At 35.4% G+C, this 22,171-nt stretch overlaps 1 protein-coding gene across 1 annotated transcript in view; it reads left to right on the top strand.

The window, feature by feature from the left end:
- LOC139131039 (uncharacterized) overlaps positions 1-21,413 on the top strand; it is a 39,163-nt gene extending 17,750 nt beyond the window's left edge. Inside the window, exons 6-15 of the mRNA XM_070696964.1 lie at positions 2,102-2,249; positions 9,250-9,327; positions 9,852-9,921; positions 12,135-12,199; positions 12,795-12,861; positions 13,342-13,390; positions 14,042-14,174; positions 15,200-15,351; positions 15,793-15,852; positions 16,520-21,413. Coding sequence (XP_070553065.1) covers positions 2,102-2,249; positions 9,250-9,327; positions 9,852-9,921; positions 12,135-12,199; positions 12,795-12,861; positions 13,342-13,390; positions 14,042-14,174; positions 15,200-15,230 — 641 coding nt within the window. The 3' untranslated portion in view covers positions 15,231-15,351; positions 15,793-15,852; positions 16,520-21,413. The remainder of the gene's footprint in view (positions 1-2,101; positions 2,250-9,249; positions 9,328-9,851; positions 9,922-12,134; positions 12,200-12,794; positions 12,862-13,341; positions 13,391-14,041; positions 14,175-15,199; positions 15,352-15,792; positions 15,853-16,519) is intronic.
- The last annotated feature ends 758 nt before the right edge of the window (positions 21,414-22,171 follow it).

The raw sequence follows: 22,171 nt of genomic DNA, 5'->3' as shown, positions 1-22,171 counted from the left end.
TATGGTGAGCTGTTATAGGTCATTTACAAAGTGTGTATCATTTTGTAATTCACAGAAGACCCGACATATGTACTGTTTTACATCAATTTTGATCATTTTTGAGAACAAATAATTCAAGGCGTCTGATTGTCTCCATATCAAATTGGGTGGCTTGTTCATCAATAGTATAGACAAGCTACATTATGTGCATGTTTGGTTTGAACCACTGAATGGTGAGTCTCACTGACGTCAGGATTAGTTTCGCACATATGGTTTTCTACGTCAAAAATAAATTTAAATGCAAATTCGTTATTTCCTGTGCATACGTGGTGCTGGCCAAATAGAACTTTACTGTCGATAAGCACAACAGCTTTGGTGTGTTTTACCATCCCATATTTGTATCCTGATGACGTCACTTTCAGAAATAAAGTAATGAAAATATTTTGATGAGGCTAACCAGTGTTGTCACCAGAAATTCTAATAGCATATCAGCTAATTTGCATAACAATATGATTCATTGTTATGTTTATGGATGTATTGTGTTACCAAAATTAAAGAGTACAGGCCACCATGCTTTAATTGCTCGGGGAGAACACTGCCGCTTGTAATATTGTGAGGATTTGGCATGCCGAAGATCCATGCGGGTAGAGTGGGTGGGCATTGCAATTGTGGATTGACAGACTCGTCATGAATTCAATGTTGGGAATAGTTCTGGATACAATGCCTTTGGTGTTTGGAATGTCTGTAACAATCGGACAAAACCGCATGAAATGAAACTCTACAACATACTAAATGTTCTGGGTATGTGCATGTACTCACTTGTACATGAATGTACAGATAAGTAAAATAAATAAAAATAAATAAATGGCATATCATTAATCTGATTTAGTTAAGTTCCTTCCAGGAGACTTCAACTATCATGTCTGAACTCAAATGATTCATCTTGTCAGTGGTTATGTCAAAGGCAAATAGTCACAGTGAGGTCTTTAGTTTAAAATTGTTCACGAGGTACTTGTGCTTTAAATATCTGCAACTTCTAAAGAAAATCACTTCCCTTCCAGAAATTTTTACACCATGTACATGTAAAAGGTGGGACTTGGCTTGGGATGGATTGACAGAAATGAACTAGTCCATTTACATATAGTGTTTGATGATCATAGCACCTGTATCAGGGTGAAGCCAGTGATCCAGTAATTTACTTCTGTGGTCCCCGTGCATCTGTCATAATGCAGTGCAATCAGTATTCACAGGTTTTCTGGCCCCGTAGAGTGTCATTTTGTGAGTCCAGGAACAACGATGTTTGGCCTGAACCTTGAAACAATTCATTTGGTAACCCTTTTTGATGGGAAATGATCGCTGGAAATGAACCAGAGATGCCATTGTATCGATACCATAGCATCACTTTGGTCATGATAAACAAACAAACAAACAAACAACAACAACAGAGTAAATTTTAAAAACTAAAATTTGACTCATCAGACCCAGCCTCTGCTCTCATTATTGATGTTCCTTCTTATAATCAAACTTTTCAGATTCATATTATCAAACTTTTTAGATTGATTGACATCTCTGTAATTTTCTGCCTTTTTCAACTGAGATAATTCCCACAAAGATATCAGTTTTTCTTTCTTTTATCACAACACGTCAGCTGTTCCTACAATCTGCTGAATACGTACACATGAAGCCCAAAATAATTAGGGTTCCGAAGCTATTAAAAAATTCAATGACAGAGATAGCCAATAGCAACACAGGGAGGGAAATTATAGGTAGTCATGGAAACATTCAGATGATACATTTTATTTAGATTTTCTGAAACTCTTTCCCAGTGTTGCTTGGTTAGACGCATCCTGCATAATGAGAATCACCGTCATCTTGCTCATTGTTATAGAGAGAATAATCTACCTCACAGATTTTCATATACAGTTGTATAAGTTTCCTGGTGGCACAGCTATCAACCTATATAATTTACATGTTCTTTGATTTCTGATGATCAAGTATCACTAATAAAGACAAATTTCAATCATTTAAGCAAGTTATGTGATGTGCAATGCTTTTTTTCTGTAAAATAGCAGCTTTATTTACTAATGACGAATCTTGTTCAATCTTTCCATGAATCTTGCAGGGTTTTGCTGTGCGTACCTCATCTTCATCACAGAAAATCTTTCCAACTTTGTCTATGAGATGCACATGTACCAGTGGCTGCTTATCCTGCTTCCTCCAATGTCACTCCTCACCATGGTCAGAAAGTTACACAAACTGGCGATTTTTAGGTAAACTACTTACGAAAGTCGTGTCGGCACATTCAACACCAAAGCTTCAATGAAGTTACATCATTTTCAGTGTAATGTAATAGACATATTATTCAGGAAATTCGAAAGGTACATTTAATTGAAGGGGACTCAATCCCAGGGATTGAGTTTGGTCTTGTCTGTAAGAATTTTATGGAGGTGTCATAGCCTTTTGTTTTCCATTGAAATCGTAATCTAGGAAGTAAATTTCCTGGCAAGACAATCTGATGCCGGACCCATGCCTTTAAGGTAGAATGCGCCTCAGGGACAGATATATGGACTCTCATATCGTAACAATTCCTTTCTGATCTACCTCTTGTAGGGGCTTATGTTAAAGCTCTTGGAGTAAGAAAAATTTTCACCATCGTAGATTTTCGAAAATCAAAGCTTATTTTTCCATACAGTTAACTCATGGATGGAGCCCATTTTGAGTTTCAAATATCGGTAATGTCAGGTAATTTGTTTCTCTAAAACTTTGCACTATGACCCCTGACTTTTGGTCTTGATTTGATAAGACAATGGTTGAAAGTTTCTTGATTTGATAAGACAGTGGTTGAAAGTTAAGTTTGAGCAAAAATCTAAGTCTTTCATTTGCTAGGCACATTGCTACCTTAAAGCTTGAGTGTAAAAGAAGAATATTTCTATGAATAAAATTTCTATGTTCCAGCACTGATGAGATTTCCCCTATCTGTCTATTACCTAAGTACATGTACAGAATTTAATTTCTACCAGTGAATCATACTATTCAAGTAATGGGCATTACGTCCCTGTTGTCTGTGTTGCATAATTCTTCAAGAGATGTTGATTCAAAAAATATTCAGCACATAATGTGTGATTACTTGTTAGCTCCGCTGTCAGCGACGCGGAGCTTATCAAATAGATTGATTATCCGTCGTCGTCCGTCGTCGTCCGTCAATAATTGCCTTCTCCTCTGAAACCACAAGTCCAATTGCTTTGAAATTTTATATGCAGTTCACTTGGGGTGACTTCACTTCAGTTTGTTCAAATCATGGTGAAATTTGCATATTTGTATTTTTGGGGCATTTTTTGGTGTTTTTGGTAAAAAAATCTTCTTCTCTGAAACCGCTTGTCCGATTGCTTTGAAATTTGATATGCAGTTTGCTTAGGGTGACTTAAATCAGATTTGTTCAAATGGTGGTGAAATTTGCATATTTGTATTTTTAAGGCAATTTTTGTCATTTTTGGTAAAAAATCTTTAAAAATCTTCTTCTTCAAACTACTGGTCAGATAGCTTTTATATTTGGTACATATGTCCCTAGGGATGATCTATTTGAGATTTGTCCAAATTGTGCAGAAGTATGCAAATTTGCATTTTTAAGGCAATTTTTGCCCTTTTTTGGTCAAAAATGTATTTCTCAAAAGTACTGGTCTGATAGTTTTGAAATTTGGTGTACAGGTTTCTATAGATGAACTAAGTAATATATATTGAATTTCTGATGAAATCTGTAATTTTGTATTTTTGGGGCAATTTTTTGCCATTTTTGGTCAAAAATGTGTATTTCCAAAACTACTTATCTGATAGCTTTGAAATTCGGTATACAGGTTTCCATAGATGAACTGAATTATATTTATTGAAATAATGATGACATCTGCAATTTTGAATTTTTGGGTCAATTTTTCCCATTTTTTGTCAAAAAATGCATTTCTCAAAAGTACTGGTCTAATAGCTTTGAAATTTGGTATACAGGTTTCTATTTATGAACTAAGTGTGTTATTTTGAAATTATGATGAAATCTGCAATTTTATTTTTCGGGGCAATTGTTGCCATTTTTGGTCAGAATATTTTATTCTGAAAAAACTACTCATCAGATAGCTTTGGTTGACATGTTCTTAGGGATGATCCGATGTGATATATTCAAAGTATGATGAAATGTTCAATTGTGTATTTTTGCAGCTTATTTTAGCCACTTTTTTTCTGGCCACTGCATTGCGTTATCAAAGATTTCCACCTTCTTCATCAACATGTGTCAAAATAGTTATTCTGTACATAAACACAGCGGAGCTATATCGGCCGCTAGGTCGCTTGTCTTATTTGCATGATGTTGGTAAAATGCAAATGGATAGAATTTTGATATTTTACAGACAGACAGTTAGGGACAGGACTACAAAGCAGGTCTTCTAGACCTAGTCCACATGAAAATAACCAGATGCAAAATCAACATGAAAAATTCTCAGGCTTTCTCTGGTATGAATATCATAGCGCAAGTTACTCTTTATTTGAAAATTTAGATCATCTAAATGAACTCATTATGTTAAAAACATTTGCCTTCAGAAATACGTCTCCCACGATTTGTTCAGAATGATCTTTTACATGATATTTAATACCAGCTGCCACAAGATGGCTGTAATCTCTTCTTTATCATCCAATAAATGAACAGTTAGGAGCAAGTATTTGTTAAACCAGCCATCAACCACTTTGCTATGTATATCCAAAAGTGCTGTTCTTTTTATTAGTAACATTTCACGCAAAATCCTCTCATGATAGATGTCAACAGATGTGAACTCATGAGTATAAATATTTGTTTATAATCCCCTGTATCAGCAGTACAAGTGATCACCAGTGTATTTTATTTGACCTTTGACCCGTTGTTGGTCAAAGGTCATTTTACTTTGAAAGGGAGAGTACCAGTGTCAATGTAATAACTGTCAATTTGATCCATTTTTTGCACCTGAACGTTCAACAAATCTAAGCTATGCATAATGCATGTATCTTTTAGTGAATCAGTGTATTTCTACATGTGTTAAATACTGGTAGATATTATTTGTGGGAGTGCTTATTTTCCGAAGTTTTCTGGTAGTTTTACCGCCTTTTCGAGAGAGTGTGCTGTTCATGTGACATGAAGGTGTTGCAGGATAAAAATTATCATGCCCATATAGATCAATAAAAAAACTTGAATTTCCCAATGAAACTGATGTAAATGATCATGAGTTACTAGCTGTACATAATGGTGGCACAGCCTAGAGAATCTCAAACAGTATTTACAACAGCTGAATGCAAGCCAACAGTGGCCAACGTGGCCAGTATAAAATTCAAAATGGTTGCATAGGCTTGAAAACTTTGTAAAGCCAGCCAAAGCCTTTTTCATGAAAAAATAATTGAACCTAGTTGAACATAGAATGTGATATTCATGACTTATATTTTTTACAGCAATATTGATTTCATATATAATCACAAAATTTCAAAGTTTTAATCATATGAATTCATGTCACTTTTCTATTCAAAAAACATTGAATAATATCCACATATGATAGCAAATACTTTCTTTTCTCTTTGCATTGTATAACATGGATCTGGTAAAACAGAACACATGGCGTCTGTTCAACTTAGGGACATATGTCACATAAGGCGGTTTAAATAAAAATCTTTGTCTGCTTTCCGCGTGCAGGCAGGTTTTCAGAGAAAATTAAGAAAAACACAATGTTACTATTACAAATAAAAATATTATTTTTCCAAGAGAAACCAAATAAAAATTGAGCTTACATTTGTACGGTATGTTAATACACTTGTGTTTTTTGTCTGTGTTGTTTTTTCCTTGACTGGCTGGTAGGTTTTTCGAAAATCCAAGGACGGCAAACAAAGAATTTTCTCTTAATGGCCTAATAATGATATACAGGCATTTAGCAAATTTTACAGTGAGGTGAAAACTTGCTTCCCAAAGGTGGAAATGGATTTGTAGCTTGCTATATAATGCACAGAATTATACATCACAAAACTCCTAAACATTTATTTTTTCCGCATTTACATCTGGAAATTTGTCAATCTCACCTTGTTATTTTGCCTTCTGCCTATTATCTACATCCAAGCTGATATGTATACTGCACTGTTTCAAACTTTGTTGTCGCTGTACTTCAGATATGTTTAGTACTCTTCAAGTGATTTTCTCGATGTTTGAATTTCACTTAGAAATTTCTGTTTTGCCAAAAATTGACTTAGAAACCCCAAAACAAAATACAGTGTAAAAGTTCCAGTGTATCGGTTTTTCTGTCCAAAAAAACAGGAAATTGTAGATTTCATTAGAATAGATATCCTTGCATTAATGTACTGGCACTAGTACAAGTTGTAGGGTAATGTATGGGTTACTGTGTTGATGATGTATTTGAATGAATTTTTCAAAGCAGAATATCAAGGAATGTTTGGTAAGGAAGAGAGCGATCAGCTTCAGAAAATACAAGTTCATGACTGATTCCCAGTCACACATGTATATGCACACTTTCCCAAAATGAGAAACCTTCATCAACCAGTTAAATTGTCGTTCCCACCACTATGATAATTTAACTCAACATGTACATTTAAATCAGTCAGCCTGTCAGTGGCCTTTACTATCCCAAAATGTTTTTAATCAGTCACATTACTCGACACCAATTTTGTCAGAGAAGTTCTGTGCCAATCTTCCTCACTTAACTGATATGTGTCTGCCAGTATCTTAGCATTCAGAAACATTTGATAAATGAGTTATGAGACAGAGCCCAAAGAGAAAATGGCAATAATTTCTGTTCTCTCATTATCTACTGCCCCTTTTTAGCTCCGCTGTCAGCGACTCAGAGCTTATCAAATAGGTTGATTTTCCGTCGTTGTCCTGCGTCCGTTGTCTGTCGTCCGTCAACAATTGCCTTCTTCTCTGAAATCGCAAGTCCGATTGCTTTGAAATTTTATATGCAGTTCACGTGGGGTAACCTCACTTAAGTTTGTTCAAATCATGGTGAAATTTGCATATTTGTATTTTTGGGGCATTTTTTACTGTTTTTGGTAAAAAATCTTCTCTGAAATCGCTTGTCCGATTGCTTTGAAATTTGATATGCAGTTTACTTAGGGTGACCTTAGTTAGATTTGTTCAAATCCTGGTGAAATTCTCATATTTGTATTTTTAAGGCAATTTTTGTCATTTTTGGTAAAAAAATCTTTAAAAATCTTCTTCAAAACTACTAGTCAGATAGCTTTGATATTTGGTACATATGTCCCTAGGGATGATCTATTTCAGATTTGTTCAAATTGTGCAGAAATATGCAAATTTGCATTTTTAAGGCAATTTTTGCCATTTTTGGTCAGAAAATGTGTTTCTCAAAAAGTACTGGTCTGATAGCTTTGAAATTTGGTATACAGGTAGACGAACTAAGTAATATATATTTAATTTCTGATGAAATCTGTAATTTTGTATTTTTGGGGCAATTTTTGCCATTTTTGGTCAAAAATGTGTATTTCCAAAACTACTCATCTGATGGCTAAATTATATTTATCGAAAATTATGATGAAATTTTCAATTGTTGTATTTTTGGGTGAATTTGTGCCATTTTTGGTCAAAATCTTTGTTTCTCAAAAGTTACTTATCTGATAGCTTTGAAATTTGGTATACAGGTTTCTACAGATGAACTAAGTAATATATATTCAATTTCTGATGAAATCTGTAATTTTGTATTTTGGGGGCAATTCTTGCCATTTTTGGTCAAAAAATGTGTTTCTCAAAAACTGCAAGTCGATAGCTTTGATATTTGGTATACAGGTTCCAAGGGATTATTTTAATATATGATATATTGAAATTATGGCGAAATCTGGAATTTTTATTTTTTGGGCAATTTTTGCCATTTTTGGTCAGAAAATTTCATTCTCAAAAAACTACTCGTCAAATAGCTTTGGTTGACATGTTCTTAGGGATGATCCAATGTGATATATTCAAATTATGATGAAATCTTCAATTGTGTATTTTTGCAGCTATTTTAGCCACTTTTTTCTGGCCATTGAAATGAGCTATTAAAGATTTCCACCTTCTTCATCAAAATGTGTCAAAAATAGTTATTCTCCATAAACACAGCGGAGCTATAGCAGCCGTTAGGTCGCTTGTTTAAAAAATCTGATACGTAAATAGCAATATGCAAGTGTCAAAACCAGATGTGCCCAGCTTTGCAAGTCACAAGCCAGATTCAAAATTTTGCCAAACCAAGCATAGATTTATCAACAGACCTTCTTTGTATGGTGTAGTTCTTGATGTTTCGGTGACATTCAAAACTTGTCTACTCTAGCAAAATACTGAAAATGTTGCCCATGTTTAGCGCTGATAGGAATGGTACTCTAGGGAGAACAAAATGTTGGGTTAAAAATGAGTTTATTCATACACTGAGCACCATACTTTGTCTATATGGAGTACACGTTTTTATCACCGAGTGAAAAGCCTATTTTTACACTCCTTTTAAGCATCGTCTATCTTGTATTCAGTTCATAAAGATTTCCGGCATGAAAGTCATAAATTTTACATGGAATCAGTGAATAAATCCGCCTTTCAAAAATCTGTGGAATGTCAGTGCATATGTGTCTACTTCCTTCCATAAAAGTGTATTGTTCCATATTTGATACAAATATATCACAGTGGCATTGAGTGGTTAGTGCATATCTTATGAACCCCCAAACTGTCATGTCCATTAGTTAATAGATTGCACTATAGAGTGTCATACGTTATATCTGCTTTGTGAGTCTAAACTGATAATAATGAGCAAGCTGTCTGAAAATTCAATTTGCGTCATTCATCCTAGCCAGACTATGTAGACGGGCTCTTTGTAGATGGAAAAGTATTGATCCTGGTTTGTGGGATAAAAAGACATGTGATTGTCGATACGTAGCCAATGTTTCCTGTTTGTAGCTCTGTTACATGCCCTCTATATTTTGCTCAAAATACACAAGATACAAGAGCTGTCAATCATATGAATAAACCCTTTCACCCATAAATTTTGATATATTCCATAGTAACCCATGGTGAAGTGGACCGTTGTATAGGATCATGGGGATGAATGGGGTCTGTGTTAGATGTTGAAACTCTTGTATTCTATAAGCAAATGTTACCTTTTTATTTGAAAGGAATCATAAATCAATACGACACAGCAAGAAACCGCAGACCAGACCCTCATTAAATCATTCTAACCAATATAAAAAAGAGAGCATCTTTTAATTTTTTTTCTCTCTCTCTCTGAACAGTTTATTTGCAGACTTTGCCAATGTAACTGCCTATGCTGTGGTGTTCTGGTTCGACTTTGAACACGTCAGCAAAATATCGTAAGTATCAAGCAGATCCTGAAATATACGAGGAGATTATCTGAATGATGAATATATATTTCCCACGTCATAGTAGTCCGTCATGAGACACATGTCAGTATTGTATGCCTAATAGGATGGTGTTGTGTGCCAAAGAATGTTATGGAAATCATTTCCCCGTATTACCTCCCTGTGTTTTCAGGGTGAATATCACGTCACAATCTTTAGCTATCATTTATAAAATGTTTACTCTTTTTAGCTCGCGTGTTCTTGAGATTTGGTGAAATGTTTTGTGCATTTTATAGCTTTGCAGAATAAATCCAATTTCGAATGATCATACATTCTCACAGATCATTCGATTGAAGTACACAACCTTTACAAAGTATCTTAAAGTTGTGACAGAAGATTTTGGCCATCTTCAAGCACCGTGTGTGGGCAGTCAGTTTTCAGAAATAGTACTATTGCTGGCTTTTCAGAATGACATACACAAACACATCTATGTCATAATCACTGAAACAACCATTTTCTATATCTTTTCTCCACAGATTACATCCCAAAACCATGTCATTTTCAGGCCTGCCTTTTTTTCTAGGCATTGCCATCTACTGTTATGAGGTATGTACACATATATGAGAAAACTCGTACAGTGAAAATTGTGCATCTGTGTGGGCGAGTGCTTGCATTATAATCTTATGGACACTACTAACACATGCACAGATGGTCCTGTACTGATCCTGTTTCTATGGAAACAAATACAGAATACTGGTACAACCAGTGTTGCATTGTGTCGTTATCTGCACACAGAAAGAAAATTTTATCCATGTTAGGTCAGTAAGTCCATCAGGGAAAAAATTATCAAACTGTCAAAACAGTACCTTCCCATCAGAAAAAGAACTACCGGTATAACCAAATCTTCACTTTGTTCTAAGCAGAGTGTGTCTCACGAACTAACAGCCAGATTGTCAAAATCTTACTATTTCCATTCCAATGTCGAACGACTGTGAACTTATTGATTTTTCACCCTTTAAAAGGGAAAGTTAACCTTGGCCATCTTGTTTTAAAAATTTGTGAAATTGAAAATCTAGTTAGTACCAAGATAGTTAACATAAGGGAAACCATTGAGTTCCAAATGATTATAAAGTGTATTAAATTTGCTTCTCTAGTGCTAGAAATTTGCCAGATGAACTCCTGGTGTGTATTCTTGGTCGTGAATGAGACTACTTATACGGTAGTATGCGCCTCGAAAGTAAAAGACTTAAGCTCCTTTGACCTCAATTGAACAAGTACGCCTACAAATCAGTAACTACAAGTGCTATACCCTTCAGTGGGATGAGGCATCTGGTGGAGCCACTTACTGTACCTCATTAATTATGTACATATTTAATTTTAGGCTAGCCAATAGAGTTAGAGGACTGATTTTTAATGGGCAGGGATAATTATGGTAGCAAAGTTTTCTACAAAACTGCCAGGTAACCATAGGCTATATGGGTTGTTCTTTTGAATATTGGTGGATATAGGACAATAAATTTTGCCAAACTTTTTTGATGACCTAAGGTTACCTTTGACCTACTTTTAAGAATTTCAGAACATAGAGGCTGCAAGCTTTGTTCCTTTCGAATATTAGCAAGTATAGGATCATCAAGATTTCCCAACTTTTTAGATGACCTTGAATGACCTATGAATCATTTAAACCCGTGGGTAATGGTATGCATCAGACCAATTTTTTTCAAACTCTTTTTATGACCTTGACCTGTATCTCAGGAACTACAGGGTAAGAATTGTCATTCTGGTTGTTTTTTTAGCCACTGTACACAAGTGCTAAGGCCCCGTGAGCTGCTGGCACCTTTAATGTAAGGTTATATTCACCTTGAAAGTAAAAAACTGAAACTATTACTCAAACTTTCCTCTACAAAACTCAACCATTCTGAAATAAAAATCAGGGGTCACGATGCAAATTTTGACAAATTAACTTAAAATTACAAATATTTGACATCCAAACTGGCTGTCATCCCTGTGTTAACTCTACTGGTAAATAATGAAATTTTAGATTTTCGCAAAAATAAGATGGTGAAAATTCTATTTACTGCAAGAGCTTCAAAATTAGCCCCAACAAGTGGTAGATCATAAAGCTATTGTATTGAGAGTCCAAATAACCATCGCCAAGGCCCCATTCTACCTCAGTGTATAACAGATGGGAGCACATTATCATTTGATCCCACAGCTACCTATTTGGAACAACAGTTCTTTGAACATATGGCAATGTTGAGTTTGTTCTTTTAAAGATATTATTTTGATGGATGGTCAGAGATTGAGTTAATTTTACACGGAAGCTTTGTATGAATATATTGCTTCCAAAATGACTGAGCATGTATTGATAATAATAACAGCAAGTTTGACCCTTTAATCCCTAGTGCATGTATGCAGGTACAGTCTCCCCATTGAAACAATAGGAATGTACCACTACCTTGTTGTGAAAGACATCACCTCTTCACCACAATGGTTTAGCCCAATCAGTATGAATTACTATGTGGTAGTGTTGGACTTTGACAGGTGAATACGAGTGGGGTGGTTAGACTTGACCCTTCATGGACAGAATGAAATATATGTGGTGGTATAATATGCTTGGAATACAGCTTGTCTTATGAGACATATTCACCAAGGGGAAATGCACAGAGAAAATTTTTGCTCGCTATTAAAGGTCGCATGATCAGAAAAGCAGCTTGGAAAAGTTCAACAGATTGAAGAGTATTGACTCTTGGGGGCGCTGTTGACTGACACAATCAGTAGGTTGACATCAATAATTTGACAACTGTTTTTCTCTCTTCCAGGGTGCCGGAATGATTTTATCTCTTGAAGCGTCAGTTCTCAAAGAAAAAAGGCATAGATTTAGAAGGTAAAGGTCCATTATTATTTTTAAATACCAGTTGCAGCCTTGCCTTTTGGTGTCAAATCATTTCACTGATATGGTAGGACGGTGTGATCAATGATGATGAAGTTATCCGAAAGAAGTATCAGAATCGTTTTAAATAAAACTATCATTTGCTGGTATCGTATCATACTGAAGGGTCAAACTGAGCAAAATGGGGTTGAAAAGAAATAGTTCAGCCATGAGAATTATTTTAGCTTTGATTGTTAACATGGTTATCTCGTAAATTAAAATTGTCCACCATTGAGAACATGCGTAGCTTTACATGTTTTAGCAGCACTGTGGAGTACAGTGATCATGATTTGAAGATACAGTGTGAACAACCATTCAGTTTGCAATATGCCAGAGTACCGGTAGTGCTTGAGAATTTCAGTACAGAGGAAATGACAAAATTTGCCTCTTGTTTTAGCGTTTTCATTCTGATTTACTAAATCATGGCAAGATGCCCTCCTTTCACCGGTAGTAAATGGACAATTATGGTTTCAATGACTATCATATACAGTAGAATATGAATATGGTATTTTTGTTATTGATGTACCTTTTTCTGTCTCTCTTTTCACAGCATATTTATATTTGCAATGTTTATAGTAACTACACTTTATATAGTTTTTGGTGTGTGTGGATATTTGGTAAGTGTAAGCCCCTCATGTCAATCAAGTCACTATATATATATATATATATATATATATATATATATATATATATATATATATATATATATTATAGTTTTCCATAGCCTGTAATACAAACATGAAATTCTTTCTCATCTGTTGCCATAGACTATCCTTGACAGCAAACCATGCAGGATGCAAAATTTCTTTCTAAAATATCTCATTCACCCACAAGGTGATGAATATTTCCAAATATGCAAAGCAACAGAAAGTATTTTCCAAATGTGTAAACTGACTGATAATTTTATTATAAGTGTAAGAATGTTACCAAGTGTTCCATGTTGGGGTTGCAATATTAATCAGCATTTCAAATAACAATGTTTACACATGATATAATTTTTCAAGCACATACTTGATTTTGTCACTTACTGTTTTTTCGCTGATGTGACTTTGAAAACGTATGTGAAAATCACACTTTTTATTTTTTTTTCATTACAGTCATTTGGGCCGGAAACAGAGAATATTATAACACTGAATTTACCAATTGGTAAGTGATTCTTTATCCCTCCCAGTTATGATTATTGATTCATGATATTTGAAATTTACCTTCCCAAAATATTCCATGCTGAGTTACAGAAGTTTGATGCAAGCAGTGAACCAAAGTTGAACTGTGTAATGACAACAAATATTTCTGTGAAGGTAGTGATGAGTTTTTCAAAGATGGTTGCCATAAATTATGATAATTTTTTCTCAATTATAATTGAGTATGTGAAAGAAAAGTCCTACGCCATATGGGCAGGTATTGTTGGAACTTCCTGATCCATTGATGAAAAATACCCACTCTCCAGAATAAATTATAAAGTGATATGATCATTGCAAATACATATGAACATGTGGGGACCTGAATTTTATGAAATTGTCATCCGTGTAAATGAGATTAAATTACAAAATACTTTGTGTGTCATTTCATTATCTTGAGTAGAATTATAGGCCTTGATACATGCAAAAAGATACATAACAACAACGTCCACACTTCTTGTTGTCATAACATACTAGCAATAACAATTGTACCAGGTTCAATTCTTTGCACAGGCCTTCATACAGATCTTCTATAGTTTCTATTCATTCCATCTTAATTTTTGCCGAAACATTGATCATGAAAGTTAAAATATTTTCCCTGTATGTGTTCCTTTCATAGGTTTGTTTCCTGCCATTGTGAAATCCTGTCTGTGTTTTTCATTGTACTTTACATTCCCCGTGATGATGTTTCCCGTAGTGCGACTCTTGAGAAGAGAGTATTGCCAGATAAAGATCTTAGTTTCATACAGGGGGTAAGCTTAGTATCCTGTAGTGTTTCCTCTTGTGTTGTACCACAGGGCCAGAAGGTGCTATTAGTCATAACAAATATGTGAAATTGTTCATGTAATTTATAATTTTTATAATAATGGATGTTGTTTATAAAAACATATGATTTTACTGTCTTTATTGTATATTTACTTGCTATGACAGTAAAACTTTGGTGTAAATTCTGAACATCATTTTTGATTTCAGTGCAGTTGGGTACTCATGAAAGTTTACAAACATGACTGAAATATCACATTTCTATTTACAACGTTGATAATTATAAACTGATTAATTACATAATCAATTTTTACACATTTGTTATGATTAATAGCACCTTCTGGCCCTGTGGTGGTATATCTCTTGTTACTCCATGTACATGAAATCTGTATACATAGTGATTGTTAAAATGGAAGAGCAGAGTTTGTATTGTGAACTATTTTACAGAAAAAAGAAAAATGAACAAAACTGAAAGTTCTTGTCCCCCGGTCAAGCCATTGACTGATGCTAGAGCAACGAAACAATGGTCAAATTCTAATACAGTATCAGTGTTTTGATCACTATTGGATAAATTGCATTGTTTTTGCCATTTTGACCAGCACAGTCACAAAAATCTTTCCTACAAAATTGTAACTCCTGCATTTGCTTGATGCATGGAAATGTCAAGAGGGACGCTGTAGATGAAATGTCAAAAATGAAATATCCAGTCTTTGACCTTCAATTTGCAAATCTCAAACTTCAAACTAATCAACATGCCAGCATTCTTCTGAGGCACTGAATACTTTAGTACATGTATGTCCATAGTTATATGGCATACCAGCACTTTGCAATCAGTTCCAACAAGTGCACAATCAAGATGTATCAGCAAGAATCTCAGTTGCCAAGCAACGAGTAAAAATACAGGTAATATCAAGAGTTGTTGTGTGGTATCCCTAAAAATGGGTGATTTGATGATTCCGGCCAACATAAACAATCATCATACAAGAAATGCTATTTATCTTTTATCTCTCCACAGAATATCGTGCGGATTGTCATGGTGTCGGTGACAGGGTTAGTGGTCCTTGCCATTCCAAATTTTGGCACTCTGATGTTACTGGTTGGTGCCACCTGCTGTACTCTACTTGCATTTATTCTCCCAGCTTCATTTCACCTCAAACTCTTCAAAGGGTGAGTTCTGGATAACCATTATCTATGCGTTATGCCATCCAATATAAATGTGGGGATGTGTTACACATCGTGAGGTATGGCGCCATCATGTTAACCCCCTTGAGTGGTAAAGTCAATTTTTGTTGCCTTTATAAAATATAGTGCAAACAATCTATTCAGATGAAGGCAATTTGTTTTCAGCTTTTCCCAAAATTTTGGTAAAAAACTGTAGCCAATGGAAAGTTACGTCCCTTTGGTCAAAAAATATCATAACAATTGCAGAAAAATGCACAAAAATTGGTAAAATGTTGCACTAAAATTCAGGTGGGAAAAATTACAGCACTGAAAGAGCCTGCCCTGTGAGGATGCCACACTGACTTCAAGAAGCAATGCAAAGCTATTATATCGGCATTTGTTAATATTTGTCATGTCAAACGTTTGCCTTTTTGTTTTTTTCTGCAGAACATTGTCCAAGAAAGAAATAGCGTTAGATTACTTTTTAATAGTATTAGGTGTCATTGGGTAAGTGATCTTTTCCCCTTTTTCAGTACTGGTGAATCAAATGGAAAGAGGCTGTTAAAAAAAATTGACAGCAGTAATATTTTATGCAACCCAATTATACCATTCTTTTCTGTGTAGATCAGGCACTCTTTGTTGGCATGACGTGAAGGTGTTTTTACAGAATAAGCCTTGTTTAGTCACCTTTTCAATTAGATGAATGTTGCTAATATTTTCTATCGTTTGTCTCATTTGATAATTTTCTTTCAATATCCTATTCCTTTGAATAGATGCTGTATGTGCATTTTCATACTGACCACATTTTTTGTACAGCCATTGCAACTCATTTCCTGAATACTTTAATCAGAAACTTTTTGTGAGGAACATAACAAGTTCTACCCTCTATAGTCATACTAGCATGGATAGACTTAGTACTATCAATCGAACAGTTTCCAGTAGCTTTTTTCCCTAGATTTCAAGCTTTAATCTCAAAAGATTCAGGCAAAAATGCCACTGTTTAACTGGTACTGTGAATCACCATCAATACCAATAGTTTTGGCCCAAGCACAGCTGTGAAAGGGTAAAACCATCGGGCAAGACTGAAAAACAGTGGGCCCACTATAAGTTACAGAACAATGCAACACCATCCTGGAGGGAATGTAATACATTTTTTTTCCCATATATTCCATAGAGCCGTCATTGGTACCCATGATGCCATCAAGAGGTTATTTCCGGGAATTGCAAACAAAATTGATGTAACGGCAACAGCCGGCACCATCACTGATGCCGTGAAGAGGAGCCTGTCATCAACAACAGTGCCAACCAACGTCACATCATGATAATAACTAATGTATTTTCCTATTGCACAGAAATCTTTCTATTTTTCTGCCATCACGATCATTATATATAAAGCCCCCATCAAATGAACGATGCCAATTGAAATATTTTGTCACATATTTACCAAAGGTGTTTGCTGAAACTTGTGTTCTCTTCTGGTGATAGCATCATGATATATGTACCTCATTACAGATGTAAATTTGTTTTCGTTGTAATTTTGCTCTTTTTGACGTAACATAAGCACAATCTCTCCTACCCTTAAAAAGCTTTGTGAAAGAAAAGTGTCACCTTGCATGCTGTGGATAAATTTGTCGGTTTATGTACGTAGTGTGTGTACTTGCCGATCGCAAATTCAGTTATTACTTTTGATGGCATTGACATCAGTATTAATCAGTAGCACCTAATTCTTGCATGCATTTCTGAAATCAGCTTGTCTGATATCGGGAACTGTTCAATGTGGTTCAGTGATTTAATATGCAAAGGAATGATTCATTCGTGGTTGGAGAGGCAATATTCAATGCGTTTACCACCCATCCAAGAGTTACAAAAGTAGCTCTCTTTGCTTTGATACAGGAGAGCTGATTGGCTGTTAATACCAGCTTCACTTCTTTTGCATCAGCTGCACCCAATGCAATGATTTCTTCTATGGCAGCTGTTAAAGGAGAAGTGTTGCCTTATCTTTTTACCTGAATTTTGATCTCAAATTTCTGATTTACTCCCAAGAGGTCAATACTCAAAAATTTACACCGGTGCCAGGTTTAGAATGGAAAGACATTTTCTTGTAAATACCTGCATAACCCTAAGTGCAACATAATGAAATGCATTTATTTGTGAAATAGTTTTGTGCAAGCTCTTGACGCTTTCAGTCAAATTATCGGTGCAGTATCGAACAAATGTAGAAAATGCAGATCTGTCCTAAGTACTTGTCGGGATTTTATTAGCAGGAAGTAGACTAGCTTTTTGTCTGTGACCATGTTTGAAAGATTCTCATGTATTTAAAATTTTAGTCCTAATACTAGCCCTGCAAGAAAATAACCTTGTCTTCTCATTGAAAAGTATAGACAGTGGACAGCCATGTGTGTCATTTTAGCCTTTTAATTTTGCTTTATAGAAGCCTGACATTCAGGGTATATGCTAGAGGCAAGTCATCTCTAGAAAACGACAGACGGCACTTTTAAAGCTATTCAGCCCTGGAGCCTGTGGCACTGGGCTATGGGTAAAAGCGTTGAATTCGTACACTAGCCATGTTAATATTGTAGACAGGGAAGACATAGGGCGACTGTTGACATTCTGTGAATAATAGTACAACTCACTTGCCTGGGATCGATATAAGTCCAGCATAACTATTTGAAGCAGTGTCTCAAAACCAGGCGTGCATGTGATGGTAAATGGGTTTCCCAAAAATAATAAATTTCCGCAAACATTATTGTTCAAATATAATTTTCTTTATCTTACCAAGCACTAATTTTTTTCCTCTGTGCTACCTCACTTCTGTGTCACTCTTTGCTCAATATCAATGTTATTTATAACTTCAATATAACGGTACTCAATATTTAAACTATCTTGAAATATTTAACTTCTTGTACAGTTTAACAGATATTTTTTTTTCATGTTCTAAGTTTCAAAAGAGTCAATGCAAAGGTAATCGGTTTGATTTTGGAACTACTGACATGTGTTTAAGACTAATCCTTTGTGCTTGTGGCCAGATACTTCTCTTCACTACGAACCTCAAGGTGACATTGTCTTCTACAGTAACATTTGCATACATCTCATATTTATACCAACAGTCAATACATGTATGTGACTCTGAAAGAGTGGCTGGATCATGTGAAATTTAGAAAAGTACGGTTTCAGGGCGTGACCACGAGAATCAAACTCTTTAGGACTGTTTCCAGTCTTGAGCAAACTCATTCTGAAAATGTATCATGGTTCAAATTGATACTTTTCAAGAAAGTTTTAAAAGAAGACAGCTCAGTGCCACTACATACCATGATGTACGCTCACTCTGTTCCATTTGCACTCACAATACAATAGCGATGAACATTCCATCTTCAGAAGTTACAGTTCTGTTGGCCATTGAAATGCAAACTTCTCAGACTAAAAATGTCAGCTTTCTATCAATTCACGTGATTTTGACATCATTTCAAGGTCAAATATTGACCCTTGGTATTAAAATTGCCAGTTTAAAAGATATCGTGAAAGACAGTGCCACCTTAATGTTCAGTTTTGTTGAAATTGTGCAAACAGACAAACATGTACAGCTCTTCCCTTGTCTGGTTCAAATGCTTGGAGTGTTCAGTGTAGTACACACAGGAGAAAAGGGAAGGTATGACAATTTTGCCTTCCGGACGGTGAACCGCATACAATATGATGTTTACATTTGAATAAAGGGTCTCCATCGATAGCGAAATACCTCGTAATTCCCACGTCGGAAATATGCAAGCTAGGATTTAGTCACGATTTTTGCTCAAACACCCTAACATCTGTTTCCATGCCTGTTGCATACGCACATAAGTAAGAGCGGTGGTCGGTGTGTAACCAGGAATTTTTTAGTCGAAAATGGACTAAATTACAATTGGCATTTGTCAAACGTGGACACTAAACATTAAAAGTATTTATCTGTCCATTGATGGGGATTGTTCAACCAAATGCACGGATATACTTTGATATTTACAGGCTCTACAGTCCCAGGGAGCAAAAGCGTATCATACCTTCCCCTTTTTAACGTTGCTGAACATTCGGAGCAGCTGTGTTTGATTAACGACGACACTTGAGGATGCCAAGTTTAGGGCCGTCTAGTGTTATTTTTCCAGCTGAATCTGAAGGGAACAACTGAAAGATCCATTGCTCGAGGGCGCTCTGTATGCTCCAGCGCCCTCGAGCAACGGATCTTTTAGTCTATCTGAACAATTGTCATAGCCAATGACTAAGCTCACTCCAGTGTGTTCATTATTAACTACTGCACATTAATTTTTGGAAAATTTTAAGCCTGCCTTTGCTTTCAGGTGCTATTTGCACAACATACTTTTAGAAAAATCAAAAAAAAATTAATATTAGACCTTTAACACCATGTAATCATTTTGGGCAAGTCCATGTTGTATGTTTTCATTGTCATCAGGGTTTTACTTCGTTTTTCTTTGCACATTTCATGTTTGATAGTGACAGTGGAAGGTCCATTATACAGGGAGAATTATGTAGAAAATGTTCATTTGACCTAACAGTCTGCATGAGCAGCCTAGCAGCTGAATTTCACTTTTCAGTATGTACACAAACCGTACATACTTCTGTAGAGCTCATCACCGTAGGATACATCAACAGTACCCATTGGTTGTGAATCCATGGTTCTGAACTTCTCTCCACAAGCACAGACTCGGGAAGGACTGTGCCTTTATGGATGTGCTGTTGAATAGGGTATGCTTCACAAAATGCATGTCAGAGCCACGTTACTTAAATATTTTTGTCTCTTCTTTTGTAAAGTATCGACGCAAACTTTGGGAACGATACTTTTGAAGATTTCAAAGTATGTTGGAGTCTTGGATCAGGGTTCAATGAATACTCACAGTACCAAACATTATAATTTTTTCTAGTGTATGACTTTGTAACATGATATTCTGTAGCCCTGTTTCAGCTGCAAGACTGTAGATAATACATGACCTTGGATGCAATTAAATTAGAGGCAACAAGTCTGAATGGAGTCAAGTCCTGGTCCTGATAAGTAGAGGACAGCTTCATTAGCAATGCTGATTTTGTCACATTATGTCTCTTGGAATTTCAGAGTCAAGAAAAGTCATTTCCATCAAATAGAAATCTTTTCCATCAAATAGAAAAGACAGATAGAGACAAGAAGCTTGATTAAGTTCTATATTAGGAGATTCATAAATACACAATAATTTGAATTGTGGGAAAGTAACACAATCGGTGCTTGGCACACATGATTTGATGGACACTTTTTTAGACAGGTTCAGATTCAGTTGACAACACTGACATTTTCTGTCAGTTTTTGATAGGGTTGCATATCCAGCATTTTCACTGAACAGTGCTTTGCTGAAGCAATTTCTGTACCGAGGCAAAGACAGTGTTCTATCAAGTCATAATATCATCAGAGTTTCAATCCTCATTATTCAAAATTACAGCACTCTTGACCTAGCCCTTCATAGAGACTAGTCAGTTCGTATTTCACTCCTGTTTCCAGAAAAATTGCATGATATGTGCTGGGTGAATTTGAGTTATATTACTAATCACACATAGAGGCTGCACACGTGACAAGTCTCACTTTTGATCAGATTGTCAAACCACTGCAAAACTGGCATTTTCTGTATAAAAGAAGATTTGGTGGAGGGACCAAAATGACTTGAAAAAGTACGCAACAAGGAGGGTGGGGAACAAAAGAATTACTGTATAATTTTTTTTTATTTGTAGAACGGATAGTTGTGATCAGTGGTACATGTTTTTTGTAACTTTTAATTATAGCTGTGTAGTTTTGATAATTGTGAAATAGAATGATTTTACAGGGTCAGATTCAAATCCATTATTATTGCAATTGTTGCAAACTGGGTCTTTTTGTCACAAATAATGGTGTATATGTGACCTATTGTATCTCACCTTTTTTCTAAAGAAAGAAAAATTTCCCAATTGTGATGAAAGTAAATGATGTAGTCTAAACTTTGACTGGAAAAATTTACAAGTTATATTTTACCGGTGTGTCCAAGTCCTATTTATTTTAGTAAAATAAACGTAATCCACTGTTACCAATTTTGTACTTGTTGCCTGTGTTTTATGATTTGCATGAATCACATTTTTGTTTTATTCACATTTTCATAGTGAAAACTGCTACATTGAACTTTACATACCAGAGATTTCCTTAACAAAAAAAGGAATGAGAACATTTTCATGATTTGTATTCAGATGCACGGTACACACAGTACATCAAGCACCAATGTAATACTGGTACACTTTTCACAGTTGCATTGTGGGTCTAGACCACTTTGTTTCATATGCATCAAGGTAATGCCTGTCTTGGCACAGAAAGTTCAAAGCATTTGCCCAACTTTTTTTTTTATAATACAAAAAATAGGTTGCTGAAGTTGTTGATCAGAGATACAAAATTACCAATGATTTAACACAGTATTTGAAATTCAAATGGGCTCTATGCCCTGTATCAACTCTATTGGCAAAAATTTTGATTTTCACCAAAACAAAAAAGTGAACTCTTTATTTCCTCCACGGGCTTCAAAATGAGTGCACATGAGCAGAAGACCAGGAAAGTATTGTAAAGATTTTAGAGTCTAGGTGTCCCTTCTGCGCCCCTTTGATAGTCATCTATTTATTATAGGCACTGGTAAATGTTAATGGCGAGAAGCTGACAACATGCAATTCCTGGTATCTATCTTGATGCCTGTCCTAAGTGAGGTACGGCTACTCCTACAAGCCAAAATTCTTACATATGTAAGACACTTGTTATATCATGGGTCTTCTGTTTGTCAAGGTTTCTTCAAACAATTAATGA

Source organism: Ptychodera flava, chromosome 4, assembly GCF_041260155.1.
Source record: "Ptychodera flava strain L36383 chromosome 4, AS_Pfla_20210202, whole genome shotgun sequence".
Taxonomy (NCBI): Eukaryota; Metazoa; Hemichordata; class Enteropneusta; family Ptychoderidae; genus Ptychodera; species Ptychodera flava.
This window is presented reverse-complemented; position numbering and strand designations above follow the sequence as displayed.